The 18,522-nt window shown below is 41.0% G+C and overlaps 1 protein-coding gene across 3 annotated transcripts in view; it reads right to left on the bottom strand.

Moving 5' to 3' along the window:
* Positions 1-18,522, bottom strand: part of SLC12A1 (solute carrier family 12 member 1) — a 93,713-nt gene that overhangs the window by 22,664 nt on the left and 52,527 nt on the right. For all 3 annotated transcript variants that reach the window (XM_025884017.2, XM_073876959.1, XM_025884018.2), the window contains exons 19-21: positions 16,321-16,427; positions 12,543-12,625; positions 1,866-2,009 (exon numbers count right to left, since the gene is read on the bottom strand). In XM_025884017.2, coding sequence (XP_025739802.1) covers positions 1,866-2,009; positions 12,543-12,625; positions 16,321-16,427 — 334 coding nt within the window. The remainder of the gene's footprint in view (positions 1-1,865; positions 2,010-12,542; positions 12,626-16,320; positions 16,428-18,522) is intronic.

Here is an 18,522-nt window from a genome sequence, read left to right as displayed (position 1 = left end):
TCTGAGAGGTTCTAAAGATGCTTTGTTCTGTCTTTTGCCGTTTCCATGTTTAGGGCCTGTCAGTTCTGAAGCAATTATCTTACATGGCTTCTCTCTCCCTAGGACTGCAGAGGGAGAAAGTAAATATCTTTACAAAATGGACCAAACTCTGCCCCCACTTACATGCAAATCAAAGCATCCAGAGGACTCAGGCATTCGTGCCTGGAGGTAGGGTTTGTCCTGATCTAGAACTCCAAAGAGTTGTCAATCAATGAAAGCCCAGAGCGGTGAAGGAGCCTCCTTTAGGGATGCGTTTGAAATTTGAGGTGTTGGAAATAAAACATAACATCATTTCGCTTTTCTGAGCAATGAGACCTGTTGACTTGCAGAGGAGTACATTTTTGCCAAAAGATTTGTGATGCAGAAACAGGATTCCAGAATAAATTATGAGTCCCTTTTCATTAATAAGAACATCGATGCTTCCCTCCTCCCCCATCAGCTAAAGAACAGTATTGGGCTATGACTTCTGAATTTTCCATTGCTTTTCCAGACTGTAACTAACATTGAATGATTGAATGGTAGAACAGATTCAATGAATAGTTCACATTTCTCATGAATAAAGCAAATAATTGAAAAGGAAAGAAAAGGAAAGAAGACAGTTAGCATCCAGATGGTCTTATTCTAATATTTACACTCTGGAGGTCCTGATGTACCTCCAACTTGAGATTCAAACACATCATTTTCCTAGACAATGTCATGTTAAGGTGGGCAATACTTAATAGGTTTTTCTATAGCCCATGGAATATTCCAGGAACCCAAGGGTACTTCTAGTATTTGAGGAGGGGCAATGTTTACCTTTCATGTTATTCTATGTAAATATATAAAAATATTGTATTACAGGGGAAACTTTGTCCTTGGGCTATAGTAGGAAAACAAGCAAACAGAATCAAACCTTTTCCAGGGTGTTAGAAGGCCTCATTGAAGGATCTCTTTGAAAGGTTGGATCCTGTCAAACTGGACCAGAAGCCTGCTAAGTCTCAATTTGGATCTTGCTGTTTGACTTGAAAACCCTCCAGGAAAAATGATCTTTTCTAGGGCTCACACCAAATGATTTCAGTTAAGTGTAGGATTATTTGTGTACGTTAACATTCTAATTTTCTACCAGCAGAGGTCGCCGTGGACCTCATTAAATCCAAACCTGCACTGTTTCAGGAAAGAAAGCAATTTTCAATTTTCAAAAAAAGATGTTTGAATCACCTGTTTATAAGTTTTATAAAAAGCTCTCGTTCTGTAGTCTTCCATGCCTAGGGTGCATACTGGACATTCAGAGGTAAGTGTACCACTCAGCTGAAATCTACAGGTAATTAGTATCAGTGAAGTTCCAAGTCCAGAATTCTGGTTTGTGTTAAAGATAGATGCTTTTTCAAAATTAGGGTTCTCATTTACCTGTACTAGTCAACTTTTAGTCTCCTGAAATGTCTGCAAGGGGTATGTAAGGGGTATGTGTGTGTGTGTGTGTGTGTGTGTGTGTGTGTGTGTGTGTGTAGATAAATCCATTTGGATATTTGTTCTTAAATTTCTATCCCCTTTCCATCTTAAATAAGAAATGTCCATTTTATGGCACTCTAATCCACGTAGGCACTATAGGACTCCCAAACCAATATTATTATTTTAAAATTAAGGTTTTACAGTGAGATGGCACAAAGGGCTTACTGTTACTGATAAATAACTTATACATTTCTTCTACACTACTGTCTTGAAAGAAGCGTCTTTCAGTCCTTCGCTACTCAATGCCCCCAACATCTCAGATGCGGACTTCTGACCCCTATCGATACTCAAGCAGTGGCTCATTTCGTATCTTTCTTGTGAATTTTGGAAGTACTTACCTTTCTTAGGAGCTGGCTTAGTAATGTTCAACTTGCTAGCTTTTTTAAACAAGCCTCGGATGCCTCCACTTCCTTCTTCACATTCGTTATCTTTGATAGTGGCTTCCAAAGCCAGTCTCTCCTGTTCCAATTTCTCTAATTCATCTAATGCAAGAAGACAAAAATCACTTACTTAACTCAGAGTGACAAAGTTTCCAGGAGCAACCTTATAAATTGTTTTAATATAGAAAACGGGGTCCCATTTGCAACAATGGGATGGAGCTAGAGTATTATGCTAAGTGAAATAAGTGGAATATTCCACTATATGTGGACTTTAAGAAAGAAAAACAGAGGAACATATGGAAAGGGAGAAAAAAAGAGAGAGGGAAACAAACCATAAGAGACTATTTTCTTTTTTAAAGATTTTATTTATTTATTTGACAGAGAGAGCGAGCACACAAACAGGGGGAGCAGAAGAGGGAGAGGGAGAAGCAGACTCACCAGTGAGCAGGGAGCCCGATGCGGACCTCGATCCCAGGACCCTAAGATCATGACCTGAGCCAAAGGCTCACGCTTAACCAACTGTGCCACCCAGGTGTTCCCATAAGAAACTCTTAATGAGAGAGAACAAACCGAGGGCTGCTGGAGAGGAGGTGGATGGGGGATGGGCTAGGTGAGTGATGGGTATTAAGGAGGGCACTTGTAAAAGAAAAAATGGAGGGCACTTGCGATGAGCACTGGGTGTTGTATGTAGATGATGAATCACTGAATTCTACTCCAGAAAACCATATTGCACTGTATGTTAACTAAGTAAAATTTAAATAAAAAGTAAATAAAAAATAAAACATGGTGTCTATGCAATAAAATTATTATACATCATATGATTTTTTTCCAAATGATTATTAAAAAGTAATATATATCAGCAAATTATATTCAGAAAGTAATAGCTAGCTCAGGAAATAGCTCTATGTGTTGTTATAATACATGAAGTTACTAGGTTTTTATTTGTGAAGGTAAGGGAGTCTATTTAATGACATCTTCATTCACTTCAGGTAAAACCCCAAAAGCCAGATCCGCTGTACATAAGATCTTGTACACTGTATGCCACTGATTTACTGACCTAAAATCCTGGGTTGGGTATTTGACAAGCAGAAGTGCCAAAGTATACCAGGTATGTATCAGGCACATAACAGTGCCTCCTGAATTGCAGCATAAAACTAGACAGCAAGAATTAAGGAAAGATAACCAAACCTTATATAAAGCCTTGTATGGGCTCTGAATAGAAATTACAGTGAAAAATGTCCACTAACCATTCTTTTTTTTTAAGAGAGAGAGAATGCACACACAGGGGGCAGGGAGAGAGAGAATCCTAAGCAGGCTTCACACCCAGCATGGAGCCCTCACGACCCTGAGATAATGACCTGAGCTGAAATCAAGAGTTAAATGCTTGACCGACTGAGCCACTCAGGCACCCCAACAATTCTTTCTGATAAGCAAAATACTTCCTGGAATGAATGACCAAAGTGAAAGAAAGAAAAACTGAGGTTTCTGTGTGCCTGTCAGAGTTCAAATGGCTAAGAAGGGTCTCACGACAGTCGAGTCTGGAGCAAGAGTTCAGCTGTGCAGCCTCCTCTCCAGGGCTGAGACCCACTATCCAAGCTTTGATGTGGCATCTGGCTGCCTTTTATCTTTTTTGGATTCTGATCGTGACCCCAAATTCCTAACTGCTATGTAAGGCCTTGCATCCCTCTCTGACGTCAACCTGCATTGGATCAGGGTGAATAAGACCTTAAGAGCCGTCAGGGAACAGTGTTACAGAATGACAGGCACTCTTGCTTACAGTGGGCAAGGAGGCCACTTGTCAGATCCCCTCATCTTTTTGCTTTCTGGGAGCAGAGACTTAGAAGATGAGCAATATTCTGAGGAACACAGTAGAAAACCTAGCTTCAGTGTTACAAAACACTGGTAGGGCTTCTGTAAATGTCAACCCTTGGAGCCTGTTGCCTTATCTATCTGGGAAGCGAAGCTATACAAATTCTCGATTTATCAATTATGTACTAACTAAATCTGTCAAAACAGTCACATCCCTAGACAGTGCTGTGTTATGCAGCTCCACAGAATTGTCTGGCCCCTTTCCAGGTCTTAGCAATTAATCTTTTGCCAGTGGCATGAGATTTAAGGTCAAATCACCCATGTGATTTCCCCAAAGCTTCAAAGGTTCTCAAGATCAGCAACTGTAGAAAATATGAGAAATTAGACTGATGGTATTAAAGCTCAGACAGGAGTTGCTTACCCCTGACTTTCGAAAGGTGAACACAAGCTGCATTGCATGGGAGGTCATGACCGGTGACAGCTCTGCGGCGGGCTTTCTGTGACATGAAGCGAGTCATTTACTTTTCCTATGCCTCTGATTTCCTATCTGTGAAATGGAAAATTGTAACCCTTCCCCTTTCCAACTCTCCCAGCTTTGCAAAAAGAATAAACAACAGTTTCTGCATGGTGCTTTGTGGCTCCTTAAAGAACAAAGCAACGAGCGTGTTCTATAGGCGGTGTATTCATGCAACCACTGGAAATGGACTTAGTCATGCAAAGCAAATTGAGTATTTTGAGAAGCTTGGGAGTTATTTTAGCAATTACTATGTATTGCACACTCTTTGGGTGCCCAGTACTGTGCTGCATATTATTCCTTCCCAAATGACTCTGAGATAGTTACTATTATTACTCTCATTTTGTAGATGAAGAAACTGAGGCTCAAAGAGGTTAAGTAATTTGTCTGATGCCACCCAGAAAATAACAGGGTTCAAATGAAAAGAGGCCGGCTTGACTCCAGATCCTGCATGCTTTCCCTTTTGCTTTTTGCTCATTACTCTTATCTCAGATTTGTTCCATTAACCTCCAACACTTCATTGTCAGGCGAACCTAAACACTCTCGGGCATATGGTGTAATGCCAAGTTAGCTCCCCCAAAAGATGGCCCCTCCTGCATGTCATTGTAAAGGAAGGACCCTGAAGACACAGGTACAGATGACAGGCTGCCTCCCAGGGCAGCACCATGGGAGGCGTCACCAGCCCAGGGAATGGCCCCCTAGCTATTATCTACCATTTGGGATGCTGCAGGGGTCCAGCTGTGGTTGGGATGCTGCAGGGGTCCAGCTGTGGGGTAACCTCCTCTTTGCAGTTCTCTGGAAGGTGCATATTGGCGAGCTTCTTTGGGGAGCAATGGCAAGTGCCACGCTGGGGAAGGGTTTCTTTTGCTTTCTTTTTTTGGCAGGCTCCTGCACGCCCTGTGATCAGTTGCCACGTTCCTCATCCTCGGGTTTGGACAAAGGAGGAAAAAAGATAAATCCTCCTTTGTCACAGAGTCAGCTGGCTGAGTGAGCCGGGAGCTACTCCAACTATTTGCTCAAAGGTATGTACACAGCCCATCCTGGACAGAGCAGACTGAAAAATCCTAGGCCCCAGAGACAAAACCAGACTTCATTGGAATGCATCAGATTCAGCAGTCCCCTCAAAGACAACAGACAGCAGTCTGTTCTATGCGCGAAGATCTGCTTGCTTGGCCATCTTGGATTTTCACATCCACCAAGTGGTCTGATCCCTTGCACTGTGATTTTGCAAATTCTTATTAGAGCTAATGCTTAATTATTCACTTTGTAGTTGATCTAAGGCCTCCTCCTGTCCAATCCATCCTTTCCTAATTTCAGTGCTAAGCAGAAGTGACGGTGTGACGATCTGTTCCGAATGATCTATCTGGTGTACTGCTCGCCTCTGTTCGCATGGGAGTCCAGAGTAGACTTAGTCAAAACATTTCTTTCAACGAGAGTACTGGCTAGCCGACTTGCAAAAGTGTACCATTGGACACAAGGGGGTGAGCCCAGGGAGTATGGATTGATAGGCATAAACTGATTTCCCCGAGGCTGACGATAACAATTACTCATTCCATCACAACTGCATTTGTGATGTTCCGGATTCACAAACCCTTCCCACAGAGGACCTTATCTGATCCCAACGCCAGTACTGGGATGCCCGCAGAGCTAGTGGCATTCTCCCCATTTGACTGTGGAGGAAACCGGCTCAGACAGTTCAAGGTTGCACAGCTGGTGATGCAAGGTCCTGCTTCCAATCCTAGCGTTCTCCCTCATTACCATCCTTCCTTGGCAATATGCTCTGATCGCCAATATCTGCCTGTTGAAGAAATACACAGTCTGCATTTTTTTTGAAGAGGCCATCCCCCAATTATAATGCTTCATCTTTCCATGAGACTCTGCTTCAAACTTTATTCCAGTAACTACACCTGTGTGATGGGGAATAGAGTTTTAAGACACATGTTTATTTTAATTCCTCTGGACTGCAAATTCCTAGAGGGTAGCTTATGTCATATTTCATCGCCCCCATTTACTGAGAGTTTCTTTTGTGCCACGTACAATGCCAAATATTTTTGCAGCTGTAATATCCTTTAATCCAAGATAGTAAATCTGTGAGCTAGATGCTATAATTATTTCTACCTGAAAATGTGAAAAGTGAAACAGAAAAGATGAGTAATTTGACTAAGGCTACTCAGCCAAAAAAGCATCGAGCTGGAATTTAAACCCAGGTCTGACAGATTTCAAAGCCTACGCTTAGAGTTCTCACATTCTTAGCTGTGCCCACGCCTCCCTACTCATGCCTACCACCAGGACAAACACTCAAGAATAGTCTGTTGGAATAAAAGAACAAGTCAGTGCTATTCAACACAGTTCAATACATTTAAAAGTATCTCTATAAAGGAAGGAAAACAAAAGGATAGTTGTCAGGGCTGAGTGTGTGTAAAGTACTGTGCGCAGGGGGTACAAAACACAGTGTTGAAAAGAAGCAGGGTTAATGTTGTACCCAGAGTTATAAAAAGGGGACCTAATAGAGGCTGATGGTACAAACCAGGATGGAATGTGACAAACCAGGATGGAATGTGACAGGCAGGACTGAGCAGAAGAACGATGAGAGGCAGGGAAAGGGATCCTTTCCCTGGAAAGATCCGCCACCTGAACATCAGGTAGGAATTTGAAGCTTCCATAGTAGATAATTCTATAGTCTATCATGATTTACAAAACCACAATGCTAGCAAGAGACAGTGTGTGTGTGGGAGAGAGAGAGAGAGAGAGAGAATGAGAATCAAAGCCTGCCGGTCTCTCATTCCAAGAGTAAGGGAATCCCTGAGGTTCTAATGACGGAAGAAAAAGCTTAGGCCTTTCTGTTCTCTCAGCTGAATGGGTTTCTAACCAATTCTTCAGACATAACCCCAAACAGTTCTCATAGTAAGAACCCTGAGCCCCGTCTTCATACTAATGCCAAAACCACTTGAAGAATAGTTACCCATTCTCTAGTGTTTTATAAATTGATCGTAGGGTAACCAACTGGAGTGACTATAGTTTTGAAATTCAACTTACTTGTCAGGATTGCCTCAAATGTTCTATCCTCAGTCTTTTTTTTTTTTTTTTAATGTTTTTAGAAATAGGCAGGGGTCTACACATTATGATTTACTTTGAATCTCAAGGATGGAGAGCAGTCAATTATCTGACAGCCGAAGAGGGAGCAGGGAAACCCACTGAGGAATTGTGTCCCCTCCCACTTCACAGCACTCTTTCTCTTTATTAATTATTAAATTATGATTCTTTCCTGAGTCAATCAGCTCAAAGCTGTAAATGCTTACATGAATCAATGTGACTTACCCTAGGTGAAGTCTCGCCGAATTGAAGGCAGGAAACCATCCTGCAGTGGTTGTCTTCCAATCAAGTAATTATTTACTACACTGCCATCTGTCTTTATTTTGCTAAGCCACTCCATCAGACACAGCAGAATCCCTGTGCTCTGAGACGGTCATAAATCTTGTAGTACTTACACCAAACACTTGACCGCAATATATTGCAGATCACGTCTCATCACTTTATTCCTACCAGTACAATTTGGACTCTTTGTTGTAGTTGGCAAACTTGCTAAATACCTCTGGGAGGCCAACAATATGAAATATCACATTTTTGGTGTTGTCAGGCAATAAATTGATTTATTAAGAGAACTATCAGCCATCGGTATCGGAAGAGTTGCTGCGGTATACAAGTTAGAATGTTATGAGCATTGATCTTATTTATATACAAAAGTTATTCTCCTCACATAAGCCTGTGGCACAGTATAGAAATAATTGTCATTAGCTGGTAAATTACCTATAAAGCTGATTTCTATTCACTGCTTTATTAACTACAGTATATGGGCACTCTGAATTGTTAATATTTCCTTTAAATTATAATCTGTGATGACACTGTCATGCCTGTGTTGGAAAAGCTATGATGATAATCATTAACATAGTGTAATGCAATACTTAAGATTTATCAGGCTCTTATTAAGCCCTATATTACAGTATAATATAATGAAACACAAGCTTATTTCTTCCAATTCAAAATCTAATATGAGGGTGGTGTCATAAATTACATAAACTTCAAAACAATGCATGGAAATGTGGCATAAAGTTAATTTCTATCATTATGCTGTTGTTTTTCTGCATGTTCTTCATGTATTTGTATAACACTGTTTTTTGTTTACCCTAGATAATTGGTACTTATAATTATTTTATTAGCATCCAACTGTATTTTTCCTTTCTTGACTAAGAAGCAGAAAGATTTCAAACATCAAAGTTGATATAAATTGGATACATCCCTTGGGAAATTAAAAGGGGATGCAGTTCACTGCCAGGATTCTTTCAGAAATACTACAAAATTTGCTTGCTGTTTCGCCTTACAGGACTAAATTGATGGTGCCATTTTGGCGGATGGAGCAGTAAAGGTGGGAGCAATATTTTCCAGCTACATCACATCTTTTGGCTTGAAGAGATCACCATAACGTACAAAGCAAATGTGTAATCTAAATACAAACTGTATTTTGTATTCTCATTTTTTAGATGGAAAAACATTATAGCACAAAAGGCAACAAAGGTAAAGCAAAATGTAGAAAGTTAGCAACAGATCTCTTAATATTAGATTTTTGTAATTGTCCCTAACGTCATGTCTAACTTATCATAGACAGGCACACCTACCCCCACCCCCCAAGCCAAAGGAATTGTTCCATTCCCATATCTCAGATTTCACTTTGGCTCTCCTTATCTTAGTCATTGTTCTCCGTAGATCTCCTTCTTAAAAGATGAGAAGAGCAGTTTCAAACAGACATAGGTTTGAATCTTACTTCTACCAATTGCTAGCCTTGTGAGTCTTGGGTAAACCTCAATTTATTAGCTGTAAAATGGGGACAAAGATAGTGCTTTCTCCGTCGGGTAGTTGGGATGACAAGTGTTATATGTGAACATGAAGCATATACGGGGCACATACTAAATGCTCAAAAATGGTTAAGGGCACCTGGCTGGGCACAGAGCATGCGACTCTTGATCCTGGCGTTGTGAGTTCAACCCCACGTTGGGGTTGGAGCCTACTTTTAAAAAAATGTTAGCTGTTGTTGCTGCTAATGTATTAAGTTCTACTAGAAAGAACTATCAATTAATCATGAACACTGAATGGGAATTAATATATCCATCTGGAGATGTAAAATGTCCATAAAAGAGAATAGGGGCATAAAAAAAGAAGCCTGAAGGCACCAGACTATCCTCTTTGCTACAGTTTTGCACAGGATAGACTCTCACTTTTATTTTTTAAAGCTCTTCCTACGTAATCATAGAGTATTCATATCAGACAGTGGTCCTCTAGACTATATAAACGCTTGATCTCCAATTTCGTCTTCTTTCTCCTCCCTTACAACACCCCGGGACGGCTGCATCAGGAAGTTCACCTCACCCTCTCACACTGCCTTCTGCTATGACGGAGACAGTCCTACATGGCCAAATGGAATCTGGACCGTCAGGCACCGGCACTCTCGGATCTCTTGCAGGCTTTTCCTTTCTGCTGAACAGATCCAGCAAAATCCTGAGCCTCCTCTACCTGGAGACCAGATGCCGCTAGACAAAACCTGGACAACTAGAAAGACTGCTCCATCTTCAAAGAGAACTGAGAGCACTGTGCACAATCTTCCTCAATCTACCACTCCACTCTTTCAAATCTGCATACCTCATAACCGATCCTTACCTCTTTTGCTCTAATGTTAGAAGATGAAGCTTTTTTTTTTTTTCTTTCTTTCTTTCCCTGTTTCAAGCCCCTGCTTTCATCCACGCCCTTCTCTTGATTCATCCTGTTCCTCCAGAATCTTACTCCACGGGTCGTCCTCTTTTTTTTTTTTTTTTTTCCACCTCCGCCTTCAATCTCCTGTATTCTCTTGGGCCCATTTCCTCAGTCTGAAAACATCCGCCTCTCTTCCATTCTAAAGTTGATGGGTCTTCCTATGGTAAATCTCAGTCTCATCCCTCGCATTGCATCCAAACTTCTCAAAGTGGTGGGTCACACCCATATCCTCTGCTTCATCATCTCATATTTTGTGTTCAGTCCACTGCAATCTGGATCCTGTCGGCACCACTCTACAGATACTCATCTCACTAAGATTATCTGTGCCTTGTCAGTTGCATTTCATTCACAATCTTACTGGTATTTCCTGCTGTATTTGACAATAGTGATGGTTCTTATGCTCCCACGGCTTCCATGACACCACAGACTCCTGGTTCCTTTACCTTTCTGAACACTCCTTCCTGTTCCTTCTTTGGGGCTCTTACCCTGTGTCTTAGGGCTCTTGACTCGATGCACTCTTTGGATTATTTTTTCCAGTGTCGTTGTTTCAATTTTTACCTGCTCTATGATGTCTTCTGTATCAGTCCACTCGGCTTGCCATAACACATACCAAAGACTGGGTGCTTAAACAATAGACATTGATTCTCTCGCAGTGCTGGAGGCTAGACGTCCAAGATCAAGGTGTTGGCAGGGTGGTTTCATTCTGAACCCTCCTTCCTTGGATTGTAGTTGGTTGTCTTCTCCCTTTCCTCTGTGCTTGTCTGTGTCTTAATCTCTTTTCATAATGACACCAGCCATATTGGATTAAGTCCCACCCTGGTGATCTTATTTTATCTGACTTACTTCTTAAAAGACCTTGTCTCCAAATACAGTCACATTCTGAGGTTAGGACTTCACCATAGAATTCATAGAAAAGAGCTGGGCCCATAACATCTCCCAAATCTGCCTCTCCAGCTCACACTTCTTTAAGACCAGGACTGTCTAACTGCCCAGTGGATATTTCTGGTAGAATTTCCCATAAGAGATTATTTAAACCCATTCTTCCTCTGTGTCCCCATTTCCACAGGCAGCACCACCGTTCGTGTAGTCAGCCAAGGGGTCTTTTTCATTCCCCCCTTTCCCATCTCCCACACATCCAACCAACCCCCAGATGTTGCTCTCTGGGCCTCCCAACACTCCTGTCCTTTCCTCTCCGCCCCTGGCTCTGGTTCAGGCCATCGCCTTCTCTGCCTTTGATTAACATAAAAATCCTTTTGATTTTTGGTTTGTCTCCCTGTGTCCATTCTAGTCCCCTTTGAGGCCATGTCCCCTCACTTAAAACTCTCCAGTGGTTCCTCATTGTCCGCAGAATATGCCCACACTTTTTAATGCGGCAAATGAGGCTTTTAAAATTAGGATCTTATATCAGCAGCCTCAAATTTCACTATTGTCTGTTCATACTTTCTACTTCAGGAACATGAATGTGCTTTGGGTAGCCCATGTACCCCCATTCTTCCATAATCTCATGTATTCACATCTTTGCTGATGCTCTCCTCTTTGCCAGGAATGTTGTTCCCCGAACTCTCTCATTTCTCTCTCACCCAACAGTGCCTAGTTAACTCTAATCATCTCTAGGGTAATTTCCTCCAGAAAGACTTCTTGGAGTAAGATGCCCTTCTCTCTTTCCCGTAATACTCTATTGATATGCTTATTAGCACATGAATGATATACCCATTCCCATTTCTAGGCTGTGAGTCTCTTGAGGCTACAGACTCTTATTAGCCTTGGTCTACCCAGCACTGTCATTTACACCATACCTGGTGCACAAGAGACACCTAAAAAAATAGCCCTATGTTTTAGTGTCAGTCATCAGTGGACTCTATTTTGAAGTTCATCTAAAGAAATAAGTCATGAATGAGCACCCTGTCCTAACAGTTCAATGACTCTTTAGATGTGTCCTTTATTTCATACAGAAGAGGGTATGCTTAAACTCTTAAGATTAAACAAGTGTACTAAATCCTCTATAGGGAAAAGCAGAATCACTAATCCGAATTAGTGTTTCTGCCTTGGACTTAGATTAGTGATTCACAGCATGATACATTCAGGCTCATTTCCATGTTAGTTGTAAACCAGATCATAGACTCTTAAAAAACAAAATACGTGGTTTTTCGAGGAACGAATTAATCTTTATTTTCTCGAACATCTTGCAGAAATTAATTTGGCAGTTATTTTACCAAAGGTGTTTATTTTCAATGATGCTGGCTTTGTGGCTTGGTGATAAGAAGAATAATTTATGACTGCCCTGGGTTATTCTATATTTCTGTTTAGCAGGATAAAGGCCTTTCGTGTTAGCAACGGGGAAAGCACTGGGAAAGTGGACACACTTCAGGTCAGCACAAGAATAAGTAAGCTCCATCATCGGGGGTTTTGTCTGTGTTGTACACTGCTCTATCCCCAGTACCTAGAAAAAGGCCAGGGCACGGAGTAGGTGCTCAATAAATATTTGTTGGTTGAATAGAGAAAGTACATACCTTGCACTTGAAGAACCTGAGAGATGTCAAACCCTTGGCTGATTCTGACTATGACCACACCAATCTCAAAGTCAAACGCATCACTGAAAGTGGAAGCAAAGTAGTTAGTGATTTAAAAGACTCCTTTAATCCTGAGGATTTGTACTGATAATAAGAGATCCTAAGATTCTCAATGCTAAGATTTTAATGTAACTAAACTATGAAAATTCACTTTAGAATATAGCCAAGAGCTGATGCTGCCTCTGTTAAGTTTGTTTTTCTCCTTTTCTTCCTTTTAAAAATGTATTCTGGATAAAGGTAACTAATTCATTTACTCTGGAACCAATTTTTTTCCAAATAATACTGTCACCTAGAATTTTGATTAAGAGCTTGTCACATACTTTTAAAATAATTGTTTCCTTTCTAATGTAAGCGCATATTTAGAACAGAGAGTTTCCAGGCTACAAAGACCCTTTGTAATTATGAGCCAAATCCCTACTTACTGAGAAAGAATCCTACAGCATTTCTGACATCAAGTTCCTGGTTAAAAATATCTCTGGTTCCTCCAAAGAACGTTCACCATTGACTCTGGGCAGACCATTTGAAGCAATGCTTTTTCATGACAATCCTGTGCCATTAAAGTTGGCTGTTGCCTTCTCTACCCTCAACCCAACAGAATTAGATTCTCTAGAAGGAAAAGAAAGGCTCTCTTTCTTTTATGTCTGTTCTTGTAGAATATTTTTTTCTCTGCTCCTAAATATGGGGCACACCAATTAGTAGTTTGAATTTATTTAAAATTTTCTCCTCGGAGGTTCCTTTGTTCAGTCTCGAATGGATCTAAAGCCCAGCACCCTTCCCACTGAACGTCACCCTCTACCAGAAATAATGCAGTTTGTGATTGTCTTAACCATAGGCAAACAAGTTTCTGATAGCCAAAGTGAACCTGAATTTTCAAATAGTGATATAAACAAATTCAGTGTAATGTGAACACCCATTCAAAATTCAAACCATAAGTGATTATCACCAAGCAACATAGACCCATTCTAGCAAAATTTGCCAGAAAATACATTCTCGAGAAATCTTGTTTCTAATTGTCCTTGATTATAAAAAAAAGACAACGTGTCCCACAAAAAATATCTGGATCTTGTGTTAGGCAGAATAATTTCAACCCCCCGCCAAGGACCTCCACATTCTTATTCCTGGAACCTGGCAATATGTCACCTTACATGGTAAAAGGAACTTTGCAGATACGATTAAGTTAGGGGCCTTGAGATGAGGAGATTAATCTAGGTTATCTGTCAGGGCCCAGTGTCATCACCAGGCTCCTTAAAGAACATTTGGGAAGCAGGAGAGGCGGTCAGAGTATGAGACCTAATGAGAAGGATTTGACCCTTCAGGAGCTTTGAAGATGGAGGAAGAGGGCCCTGAGCAGTGGGCTGCCTCTAGAACTTAGAAAAGGCAAGGCTAGGGATTCTCTCCTAAAGCTTCCAAAAGAGGATACAGCCTAGCCCACACCTCGATTTTAGCCCAATGAACTAGTGTCAGAGTTTTAGCCCACACGTCGGTAGGCTATGAAATTTGTAGAGTTTTAAACCACTAAGTTTGAGGTAATTTTTTTTTACAGCAGCCAATGAAAATTAATACATATTCTAATTAAAGTTAAACCATACGTAAGCATATTCTAAACATTTAAAAACTTTTATTCAAAGAAAAATGATAAAATACTATACTATTGTAATAATATCCTTCTGTTAACAATAATACCATGCTTTAAGTCATAAAAAAAGACCAGAAAGAGAAAATATAATACAATATGGATATACGATTGTCTTCCTTCTATATTGACCTCACTGCTATGGTAGTAAAGTTATCACAAGCTGAGCTGAGCTTTATACTAGTACAAATTTGAGCCACCTTAACATTGAACTTTACTACCAAAAAGACCAATTATCAATTTGGTATAAAAGCCAGAAGTCTCCTTGGCCTAATATTACTGAGTTTGACTATTTTGGTCCCTTTGAATTCCTAGAATGTTTGGGATGGTGGGGAGGCTGGAAGATGACCCCAGATAATTTTGTATCAACTAATGGATTCTTAATGACTGAAGGTTTATATATGTCTTCCTGTTCATGCTCCAACCCTTTTCTTCAGAAGAGGAAGATGAAATTTCTTTCCTCTCCACCCCTTTATTCCCTGCCTCCCCCCATCCACCCCACCCCCCCCCGGTAAAGATGAGATTTTACTGAAGAATCTGGATTACAGAGAGCAGATCTGATCTGTTTCCAAGAATGGTCAGCAAAGGACTGTGATTCTAAATATATCAAAATGCTGGTTGCTGAGCTTGGTAAAATTCAGACCCTGATCACCTGCTTTGGCTGTAACCTACTGAACTCAGGGCACCAGCAGGGGCCACATGGCAGCGGGTGGCATCCAGGCTTCATACCTTTGGGAAACACAATTTGGGAGAACTAGGAAGATTATCGAGTGAATTTCTGTTTGGTCAGTAATGCATATAAATTTCAGAAGATGAAAATGATCTTCTTATACTTCTTTTCAATAAACTAATACTAGAATGCTTTTGTAATATTCCCCAAGTCTCCCCCAGATAATGATAAATATGATGCTCACTCTAGCAGGGGCCAGCAACCCAGCCTGGTATAAGAAGCACTGTGTATGTATGTGCTTGTTTTGAAGGGGTGAGGCTTTCTTTCCTGTGTATTACAGATTTTTAAAGTGCAGCCAGCCTTCACAGGGCACAGTCTCTGCCCTGAGGTATGGAATCAGAGCAAAGCCAGACTCCGGACAGGAACTCTTCCATTTTCAGAGCTATTGACAAAAGATGGCTGTTAGCATAGCTAACATTGCCCCCGGTGAGACAAATCTGGTTCAATATTTTTAAACCTGGAAGAAAGGCTCAGTTTTGGAGAATGGTCACTGAAGACACTCTGAGAATTTCCATATGGGAAGAATTTGTTTTATCTTATTTAGAAGAAGGAAACGAGCCAGATAATACTTTGGCTTTACGTGTACTTCTGAAGGCAGGAGAGCATTGTGGTCATGAGTCTAAACTTGCAATTTGATGGGCCTGGGCTGCAATCCCGGCTCCGTCACAACACTGTCATTTTCGGCAGATTACTTAATTTTTAACGTCTGTCTCTCTACTTATAAAACGGGAAAAGTAGTAGTACTACAAAGGCTTTTTGGGAGGATTAAGCGGGATAATTCATGTCGATGACACAAGCCTGTGAACCGCTAGTCTTTTCGGGACTATGATTATCGCCCTTGTCCCAAGACTTCCCCAATATTTAGATATGAGATGTCACGTGCCATTTAAAACTCACTTTTTGTTCTTAAACCAACACAAAGGCACTGATACATGACAGCCTCCTGGCAGCAAAGGGGGAGCCAAGGCTCTGGGGTAATAAATTCCTGATCCAAGGCTCAGAAGACAGTGACTGAACTGGGCACACCAGCCGACCCAAGTTCCCCAGTGTTCTGAAAGATCATTTCCTTCCTCACCTAGCTGTCCTTTGCTCTTCATCTTGTGAATAGGTTTCAAGATTGTAACCCTTACTATTTACCTTTTTCTTTGGCATCGAGTTCCCTCCACCCTGCCTCCTCAGACACTACGATCCCACGCAGTTCTACTAGCGGCAGTGGTTTTTCACTTTGGTAGAGAATTCAGGGTACCAGGGGAATGTCTTCTTATCAGGCAATTTAATCTGGTACAACAACCTGTTCTGTACTGCCCTGGTTAGTGCTTTGTAAACAAGAACATGTCTCAAAAGCCATCACTTACTGTATGATTCCCACATAGTTCTCAATCTCTGTCAAGGGAGCTTTCCTCCAGTTTTTTTTATATCCAATCACCAGAGTGTTTGGTTTCATTCTTCCTAAGCCCGAGGCCTAAACAGAGGAGATAAACACATGGGCAATCCTTTCCATACCAGGAAGCTACCACTGCAAATGAAAAATAATGTCCACAAGAGCACTGGAGTAATGTCCTGAAGATTTCTGAAGATGAGATTACATTTAATGCATGTCCTTCATGCCCGTACCCAAGCATAAAATAGAAAGATTAGTTCTAAATCATCTCAGCCATAAATGGATTTTAGATGACAGAAATGTAGCTTTTCTAAATTAGCAGTCATTTGCATTTCTTCTGACACACTCATTAAAATGGTTCAATAATTTAAAATCAAGTGAGGGTCGGCTTAACCGTTGGCGTGCACGTTGTAACTTAGTGGTTCAAAGCTCATTTCCACCTGTTTTATCCATAATGTCATTAGCAATAAAATCCATGTTTGGAAAATGCTTAGATGCAAGGATCACTGAAAGTTCGCCTTGTATTATTTCGTGAAGAGTAAGTGAGCTGTGTCTCCAGGACCTAATCCTCTTGCAGGACAGTATCGTGAATAGTCATCTTCCACTTCAGGTTTCACTCCCCCCCATTAGATGGCGGGATATGGCTTCCAGTTAATTAAACTTCACTCAGCAATATCATCGAGCACCTATTAATTGCAAAGTGTTATGGTAGGTGCTGTGGAAGAGCAGTGAGGCATATTCTTTGGCCCTAAAGAGCTTAGGATAACGTGACGGAGGCAAGATATACAGAGATAATTATAATTCAAGTGCACATGCAGTAGGAACTCATACGGAAGCATAAAGGAAGAAACCTTGAGTTCCAGCTGTGGGTTCATGGCTGGCTTCAAGGGAGAGGTGACATCTGTTCCAGATCTTACAGGTTGGTGAGAGGTTGACAAGCGCATAGAAAGGAGAGCAGTGGGAGGGAGTGAAAGGACACTCTGGGTCACAGGAAGAGCGGAAACCAGTGACCAGAGTGGGACATGTTGAAGGGGGCAGTAGCAAGCAGGAGGAGATGGGTATCGATGGGAGGGTTCCTGCCCCCACGTTTGTTGTGTTTCTCCTAGAATTGTACAGGTAGCAGGACAACTCCTTGAGCTCTCATTTGGTGCTCAGCAGGATGGAGCTCAACTTTTCTGTGACTGTAGTTTGGGGATGTGGCCATTCGTACCATTAATTCTTAGATGCAAAGGAGGCTTTATCCAAAATGGTGTAACGACCCCAGTGTTTCCCTTCAATACTGCCCCGTCCTGCCCTTTTGTCCTGGTCCCTCTGTACTCCACGTTTCTTTGAGCAAATTCAAGTGGACAAGCTTGCTGCATTGTTAAATTATTTTTACATTTTCTTCCAGATTCATGCAACCATTGTTTTCCAGACCCGTCTTTTCTCTCCCTGCTTATTCCATGTCAGTCCACCCATTCCCCACTGAAAATTTTATTTACCAATCTGTTGTGATAATTTTACCTGAAATGTGTAACTTTCTCAACATATTTCACAGAAGAGCTACTGAAAAGTAACTTGCTACAAAAAAAAAAAAAAATCAGCCTCTTAAAATGACATCTATTGACATGGCTTGGCAAATTCATAACAGATGAAAAGAGGCTCACTGGGGGTAATAGGTCTTTCAGAAATGGTTTCTCTGTGTGTGCAGATACTTTGCAAGAGTTCTTTAGGAATATTAAAGACAGGAATGCACCAAGTACTCTTAATCTCCAAAATATTACAGTTTAATCAATTTTTTCTTTCCAGCCTGCATAAGCATCAGAGTTACTGGATGCCGTCCTGAATTTTGACACTCCTGGAAATGGTAACTCTGAAAGTGAATACGTAACTTGGTTATATGTAGAATCAGGGCTTTCCAACCACATTAAAGCCAAAATGATTAGAAAGCCAAGCCCTACAGTTTCTGAGGGTCTCCTTGGATTGTTTTAAGGATACTTCACCATTCTAAGTTATGATCAGAAAGATTCTATGTACTTATTATGGAAGGAGGAAAAAGGAAAGAATAAGGAAGAAAAGAACTGTAGGTTTTAGCATGGAGCCACAGAGATTATTACATTTTATTCAACATTCTGGAAATAATTTAGGGGGATACGGAAATCTTACGCCCCGATCCCCATGCCTTTATTTAGTCGAC

The sequence above is a fragment of the Callorhinus ursinus genome, unplaced genomic scaffold, assembly GCF_003265705.2.
Source record: "Callorhinus ursinus isolate GAN/ISIS: 27379988/994484 unplaced genomic scaffold, GSC_fseal_2.0 scaffold25, whole genome shotgun sequence".
In the NCBI taxonomy this organism is placed as follows: domain Eukaryota; kingdom Metazoa; phylum Chordata; class Mammalia; order Carnivora; family Otariidae; genus Callorhinus; species Callorhinus ursinus.
This window is presented reverse-complemented; position numbering and strand designations above follow the sequence as displayed.